This window comes from Amaranthus tricolor, chromosome 14 (assembly GCF_026212465.1).
Source record: "Amaranthus tricolor cultivar Red isolate AtriRed21 chromosome 14, ASM2621246v1, whole genome shotgun sequence".
Lineage (NCBI taxonomy): Eukaryota > Viridiplantae > Streptophyta > Magnoliopsida > Caryophyllales > Amaranthaceae > Amaranthus > Amaranthus tricolor.
Window position 1 is genome coordinate 25,440,054 of NC_080060.1, and position 8,472 is coordinate 25,448,525.

At 38.0% G+C, this 8,472-nt stretch overlaps 1 protein-coding gene across 1 annotated transcript; it reads left to right on the forward strand.

The window, feature by feature from the left end:
- Positions 1-4,143: 4,143 nt before the first annotated feature.
- LOC130799830 (uncharacterized) lies at positions 4,144-7,279 on the forward strand. Its single transcript, XM_057663083.1, has 2 exons — positions 4,144-4,686; positions 7,161-7,279. Exons 1-2 carry the CDS (start codon positions 4,193-4,195, stop codon positions 7,171-7,173), a joined length of 507 nt encoding a protein of 168 aa, XP_057519066.1. The 5' UTR covers positions 4,144-4,192; the 3' UTR covers positions 7,174-7,279.
- Positions 7,280-8,472: the final 1,193 nt, after the last annotated feature.

Genomic DNA, 8,472 nt, shown 5'->3' on the forward strand with positions numbered 1-8,472 from the left:
TTTGTTTATGGGAGTGTTTTACTCCCTGGATTATTATGTAATGACTTTTTGATTTACTTTATTCGAAGTTATAAATTTATTTTGAAAATTTTAGTGACCCAACTTAGTGTATTGTTTCCGCCAATACACCCTATATTAAGACGGGTCATTACAGTTGGTATCAGAGCTGAACGGTTCCGAGGCTTGCTTGAGTAAGTTACTTGGAATCTAAGCAATTGACTTGACCATAGAGTGAGGATTACTTGGGTAGTAAGAAATGGGAATTGCTTTTAGAAAAGCAAGGAAGTATGTAAGACTACATATAAATTTCTGTTTTTGTAGGATGCCTCCTAGAAGAAGAACCTCTGCTGAGAAGGAGTCTTCTCGCCAACGTCTGAGAGCTCTAGAGAATGCTATTATTGCCCTCGCAAATCGATCCACTGGTCCGGCTAACAACCAGTCTGTCTTTGATCGGTTTGATCGTCACCGTCCCCCAACCTATGAGGGTACTGCCGATCCTGTAGTTCTCGAAGGTTGGTTGCGTGAGATAGAAAAACTCTTTGACGCGACCGGCTGCCCAGATGCTGAAAAGGTAGCTATTGGCTCGTATTACCTGAAGAAAGAGGCTGACAACTGGTGGGGTATGGTCAAAGCTGAATGTCTTGCTACCACTGGCTTTGGGTGGGAACAGTTCTCCACGAAGTTGAAGGAGAGATTCTATCCAGACGAGTTGAGGTGGCTGAAAAGAGAAGAGTTTCTCTCTCTGGAACAGGGTTCTATGTCGGTGCAAGCATATACTGACAAGTTCACAGAGTTGTCTCGTTTTGCTGCTGTTTTGATCCCTTCTGAAGCTGAGAAAGTGAGGTTGTATGTGAGGAGGTTAGACGCCCGGATTAGGGTAACAGTGATGTGTTCAGGTCCTGCTACTTTCCAGAAGGCTTATGAAGTTGCCCTTAGTGCTTATGCTGCAGTTCAGGAAGAAGAAGCTGCTAGGCGTGCTCTCACAGCCAAGAGGCCCCCTCCCTCATTTCATACTGCAAACCCCTCCAAGAAGTCTAAGCTTATTCCTATGAACAAGGGGAGTACTTCTGATTCTAGACCAAAGAAGTGTTTCAAGTGCCAGAAAGATTGGCACCCTGGCAAAAATTGTGATGGTTCTGCTGTCAAGTGTTTCTATTGCAATGGTGAGGGTCACCGTTCGTACTCTTGCTCTAAGAATTCTGATGCAGGCAAGACAATTACTGGTGGTAATGCCCCTCTCCGCAACAGGGTTTATAATATGACCGAAACCGAGGAAGAATCGGATGTTGATGTCATTGCCGGTACTATTCTCGTAAACTCTATTCCTGCTTATGTTTTATTTGATACTGGTGCTACTGCTTCTTTCATCTCTTCTTCCTTTATTGAAAAAGCCAAGTTGAACTCTTCTATGTCTGTTAAATCTGTGATCTCCCTTCCTAATGGGGAGAAAATTTCTTGTCATCGCGCTTTTCGAAGCGTTCCTGTTATCATTAACGAGGTAGAATTGACTGCAAATCTTAAAGAGTTCCCCATGGACGAATTCGATGTGATATTCGGCATGGATTGGTTGAAGGAATACCGAGCTGTATTCCATTGTAGGGATGAGAAGGTGGTATTGAGAAACCATAAAGGGGAGAGAGTTTCTTATTCTAACACCAAAGCAAAGCCTGGTGTGAAGATCATCTCTGCTATAAAGATGATGAAAATACAAAGGAAAGGGAATGAAGTTTTCTTGTGCAAAGTGACTGAAGTCTCCGAAGGCGTTAAGCTTGAAGACATTCCCATTGTCAGAAACTATCCAGATGTATTTCCCGAAGAATTACCTGGAATCCCTCCCGAAAGAGATGTAGAATTTGGGATTGATTTGATTCCAGGTACCGCTCCTATTTCTAAACCCCCCTATAGAATGGCACCCTCAGAAATGCAAGAGTTAAAGACTCAGTTGCAAGAGCTTATCGATAAGGGTTTTATAAGGCCCAGTGCTTCTCCTTGGGGTGCTCCAGTTCTATTTGTGAAGAAGAAAGATGGTAGTATGCGGCTGTGTATTGACTACCGTGAACTGAACAAGGTAACTATCAAAAATAGATATCCCTTGCCAAGAATTGACGATCTTTTTGATCAATTAAAGGGCGCGGGTGTCTTTTCTAAAATTGACCTTAGGTCTGGTTACCATCAGATCCCTGTGAGGGAAGATGATATTCAAAAGACGGCTTTCCGGACTAGATATGGGCATTATGAATTTGTCGTCATGCCCTTCGGTCTTACGAATGCCCCTGCTGTGTTTATGGACCAGATGAATAGGTCCTTTCACGAGTTGTTGGATGAATGTGTAGTTGTCTTCATTGACGACATCTTGGTATTCTCGAAGGATGAAGAAGAGCATGTTAAACATCTAGAAATGGTGTTAAACATTCTCAGGAAGCAGAAATGGTTTGCCAAGTTCTCAAAATGTGAATTCTGGCTTAAGAAAGTGGCATTTCTAGGCCATGTTATTAGCAAGGAAGGTGTGAAGGTTGATCCAACGAAGATTAAAGCTATTATAGAATGGGCAAGTCCCTCTAGTGTAACTGAAGTTCGGAGTTTTCTAGGACTTGCAGGCTATTATCGAAGGTTTGTGCATAACTTCTCTATTATTGCTCAACCTTTGACAAAATTGATGAAGAAAGACTGCAAGTTTAGATGGTCCGAAGAGTGCGAAAAGGCTTTTCAGTTATTGAAAGAAAAGCTCACATCTGCTCCTGTCTTAGTCTTGCCGATAGAAGGAGAGGAGTATGAGGTGTTCAGTGATGCCTCGAAGAGTGGACTAGGGTGTGTGTTGATGCAACGGGGTAAGGTTATTGCCTATGCTTCAAGGCAATTAAAAGTTCATGAGAAGAATTACCCTACGCATGATCTTGAATTGGCTGCAGTGGTGTTTGCATTAAAGATTTGGCGACACTATTTATATGGTGTTTCGTGCAAGATTTACACTGATCATAAAAGCCTCAAGTATATTTTCACTCAGAAAGAATTGAATATGCGTCAGAGGCGCTGGCTCGAGCTTGTCAAGGATTATGAATTGACCTTGGAGTATAAGGAAGGAAAGGCTAATAGGGTTGCTGATGCCCTGAGTCGAAAGCCTGGACCCTTGCTGAATTTTATGAAGGTTCTCTCTAAGGACTTATGTGAGGAATTCCGCAAGATGGAAATTGAAGTGGTATCATTGGGTGGGGTTAAAGCTCGCTTAAGCGCTATGAGTTCTGAGCCTGCTCTTTATGCTGAGTTAAGAGAGAAGCAACAGAATGATCCTAAGCTTCGGAAGATTCGGGCTGCAAAGGCTCAAGGACGAGCTGGGAGTTTTGATATTGCAGAGGATGGGAGTATGAAGTTCAAAGGGCGATGGTGTGTGCCTAATGATCCGATTTTGAAGAACGAAATCATGAGTGAAGCTCATAACACTCCTTATTCAGTACATCCTGGAGGTTCGAAGATGTATAAGGACCTCAAGCTAAGCTTTTGGTGGCCTTGTATGAAAAAAGAGGTTGCTGAATTTGTTGCCAAGTGTTTGGTGTGTCAGAAGGTGAAGATTGAGCATCAAAGGCCAGGTGGTTTGTTACAACCCCTTTCTATTCCAGCATGGAAGTTTGACTCCGTTTCCATGGATTTTGTGATGGGGCTTCCTAATGCCGCTGGTGGCTTGAATGCAGTGTGGGTAATAGTTGATCGCTTGACCAAGGTTGCCAGATTTATTCCTATGAAGAAGACTTGGTCAATGGAACAAATGGCGGAGGCTTATTCAAATGAAATCATAAGGTTGCATGGTGTACCTAGGGAAATTGTGTCCGATCGTGATCCCAGGTTCTTATCTCATTTCTGGTCCTCGTTACAAAAGGCTTTTGGTACTAAGTTGAAGTTGAGTACCGCTTTCCATGCTGCAACTGATGGGCAAACGGAGAGAACAATCCAGACTTTGGAAGACATGCTCCGTGCTTGTGCCCTGGAATTCCAAGGCTCGTGGGTGAAGTCTTTAAGCTTGGTAGAGTTCTCTTACAACAACAGCTATCATGCGAGCATCCAAATGGCTCCCTACGAGGCTCTTTATGGTAGGAAATGTCGTAGTCCTACTTTCTGGAGCGACATAAATGATTCGTTGGTGTTGGGACCCGATCTTATCCAATCTACTATAGATAAGGTCAAAGTTATTCAAGCAAAGATGAAGGCTGCCCAGGATCGACAAAAGTCTTATGCCGATTTGAGTAGGAGACCTATTACTTATGATGTTGGGGATAAGGTGCTTTTGAAGGTGTCCCCAATGAAGGGAGTAATGAGATTTGGTGTGAAGGGCAAGCTCAGCCCTAAGTATGTGGGTCCTTATGAGGTACTTGAGAGGATTGGTGAAGTGGCTTATAAGTTGGCTTTGCCAGTCGAGCTATCTAAGGTTCACAATGTGTTCCATGTCTCTCAGTTACGGCGTTATCGAAGTGACCCTTCGCATGTTATAGCCGTAGAGTCGGTAGAGGTCAACCCTAATTTGACTTTCGAGGAGAAGCCAGTCAAAATCCTTGATCGTCAGGTACGTTCTCTGAGGAGAAAGGAAGTGCCATTAGTGAAAGTTTTGTGGCGTAGTCAAAAGTATGAACAAGCCACCTGGGAAACTGAGGAGTCAATGCGACTTAAGTATCCCGAGTTGTTTGTAGCCGAACAAAGGTAATTATTTCGTCCTTGTTTCGTTATCTTTCTTTTTGTAAGTTTCGAGGACGAAACTTTTTATAAGTGGGTAGGATTGTAATGCCCCGAATTTTTCTCTGTGGCATAATTTCCATTTTATTCATCTTTCTAGTTACTTTTCTTTAAGTCTAGTTTTTAATTTAAAATAATTTATTATGATATTATTTGTGGATTATTATAACTATCTCTTTTATGCTTTATAATGTGATTTAAAAGGAGCGTAAGTTATTATTATTATTATTATTATTATTATTATTATTATTATTATTATTATTATTATTATTATTATTATTATTGTTGTTGTTGTTGTCGTCGTGTTAATATATTATTTTCATTAAATTTATGTACTACTATTATATGTCCTAGGTTATTTATTTTTGGACCAACTTGTGGTAACAAGTTTTAAATTAGGATGACTAAATATATTTTTTTTTTAGTACACTATTATCATGATAAGCTTTTAAAATTAGTGTTTAATTAGGTTAATTGATTCTAATTTATGCTTAATTAATTGGTACATTCTAGAATGGAATGAATGCATGAACATCCTTCAAATCTTTTCATTTTCTTTTCTTCAAGTTGATTGAACTTCCTAATGCTCATAAATTCTCAACCATTATGAAGAGTCTTTTGGGATGGTTTTTCCCCTCCTATAAATACTAGCCTATTGTTATGGAAATTTTCATTCATTCATAAACTAGCTCATAAACTTTCTTTCTCTCATTCTTTTCTCTCAAAATAAAAAAAAAAAAGAATACTTGCTTTATTTTTCTTCAAGTGTCAAAATATTATCATATTTTTGGGTAACTTTTGAAGACTTATTTTGAATTATTCAAGCTTACTTCAAGGAATTTATTTTGCAAATTATTTGGGAGATTTTCTTGGAGTTTTCTTTAATCTTCTAAAGATTATTACTTTCCTCCATTATCCAGGTAACTAGATTTTTCTTCACTTAGTTTCTTAATTAAACATAGAAGTCTTGTTTAGAATTAATTAAAATTTAAACTGATTAATTCGGTTTTATATTGTAAATTTTGCTTTAATTATTTTCGTGCATATATTATTGTTATTTTAATCTTCTATGATGTGTTATAACATAGATTTAATTTAGGATTGGTTAAAATTTAATTTTCGTGATTTGAATAATTTTATTTTAAATTATTATGAAAATCTGGAAAATCTGCACTTTTTATTAATAGTAATTTGGCTGTAATTTATTGATTTTAATTTATTTCCACATTATTTTAACACTAAAATATGTTACAATCAGTAGGTAATAGTGTAAATTAATTTTGATGAATTTGGGTTTAATTTTACAAAATTATTATTTAATAATGGCTTAAACTAGTTAATTTGAATTTTGTGAATTAATTAAGGTTAAGAGGAATTAAAATCTGATTTAATTTATTAATTTATTATTTTTGGTCATGTACCTAATTGCTTGGTTATGTGTTAATTTCATGTACTACTTATTTATTTAATTAGATAGTTTATGACCATTTGTTGTTAAAGTCATGTAAATAGAGAACTTGACTTTGGCATTGACTTCGACCTTGACCATTGACTTTTGTTGACTATTATAATGGCTATGTGATTTTATTTTGATGGTTTATAAAACTGTTTTGTTGCTTGTCGACAAGTTTATACTTAAGAATAAAATAACATTGTCTGTAGTATATTCTTGCCAAGAGTTGTAGTAAGGTGTATTCTTGATTAAGTTCGAATTATCCTTATTCCAAACTCAGACATTACAACTTAAACTGTATGATTTTGATCTTGATTGGTTTTGAACTACTCCATAGGAGTTTTTGTATTTTGGAAATGGTCATCGTGGCCTTTGGGTTCTTAAGGGTAAATCCATAGTGGTTCCTTATGAACATTTGATTTGGTTTTGGAATTTGACTTTTGGGTTCTTAAGGGTAAATCCATAGTGGTTCCTTATGAACATTGGTTTTTTTGTTATTTGAAAATCGTTGGGTAAGTCCATAGTGGTTCCTTCGATTGGACAGCACATCTATAGTAGATTGGTTTTAGATTTAGTTGTCGTTCTCGTTATGCTGGATCTTCGGAAAACGAGAGAGATTGGCCATTCTTAGACAGGGTTATATCATTGTGGTTGACCCGAGGTTCGCCCTGACTTTATCTAGGCTTAGTGGGCCGCGAATTTGTTCACTGCGTCTGTTCCAAGTACGACTTGAAAATATTGTTAACTTGATTTTTGTTAAATTGTTTTGGAAAAGTTATCCTTGGTTTTAATTGATTTGGTTACCCTACTTTGGTATTAATTGAATTGATCAACATTATTTGACGCTATTGGTTTGGCTTGTATGGTTGGATCGTTGTTAATTGGTTTGAATTTTAATTAAGTCTCGCATTAGTTCTTTGTTTAAATTTGAACCTTTGTGTTAAGGACAGTCTAGTTACTGGCCACTAAGTGGTAATTTGCGGTTTAGTTGTTGCAGGTGATGATTGAATTCACTCGGAGCGACTGGGGAATAAGACTGAGAGATGTAGGGTTACCTAGAACATTAAGTTGAAGTTTAGATGTTTTATTTATTTTTGTTTATGGGAGTGTTTTACTCCCTGGATTATTATGTAATGACTTTTTAATTTACTTTATTCGAAGTTATAAATTTATTTTGAAAATTTTAGTGACCCAACTTAGTGTATTGTTTCCGCCAATACACCCTATATTAAGACGGGTCATTACAGTAATCCCTAAAACCCTAAAACCCTAAAACCCTAAACCCTAAACCCTATAACCCTATAACCCTAAACCCTAAACCCTAAACCCTAAACCCTAACCCCTAACCCCTAACCCCTAAACCCTAAACCCTAAAACCCAAAAACCCTAAACCCCAAACCCCAAACCCCAAACCCCAAACCCTAAACCCTAAACCCTAAAACCCTAAAACCCTAAACCCTAAACCCTAAACCCAAAACCCAAAAATCCTAAACTCTAAACCCTGAACCCTAAACCCTAAATCTAATCCCTAAACTCTAAACCCTAAACCCTAAACCCTATACCCTCGACCCTAAACCCTAAACCCTACAGCTTAAATTCTAAACCCTAAACCCTAAAATCCTAAACCCTAAAACCTTAACCCTAGACCCTCGACCCTAAACCCTAGACCCTACAGCTTAAACTCTAAACCCTAAACCCTAAAATCCTAAACCCTCGAGCCCTAAACCCTAAACCCCTAAGCCTTAAACCATAAACTCTAAACCCTAAATCCTAAAGCCCCAAGCCCTAAACCCTAAACCCTAAACCCTAAATCTTAAACCCAAAACCCAAAAGCCTAAAATCAAACCCAAAACCCAAAACCCTAAACCCTAAAACCTATAATCCTAAACCCTAAAACCTAAACCCTAATCCCTAAACCCTAAAACCCTAAAACCCTAAACCCTAAACCATAAACCCTAAACCCTAAAACCCTAAACCCTAAACCCTAAACCCTAAACCCAATACCCTAAACACTAAACCCTAAACCTTAAACCGTAAATCGTAAACCGTAAACTCTAAACGGTAAACCTAAAACCCAAAACCTTAAACCCTAAACCCTAAACCCAAACCCTAAACCCTAAACCCTAAACCCAAACCCTAAACTCTAAACCCTAAACCCTAACCCCTAAAACCTAAACACTAAACTCTAAAGTCTAAACCCTAAACCCTAAACCCTAAAACCCTAAATCCTAAATACTAAAACTCTAAACCCTAAACCCTAAACCCTAAACCCTAATACCCTAAACCCTCAACCCTGTAAC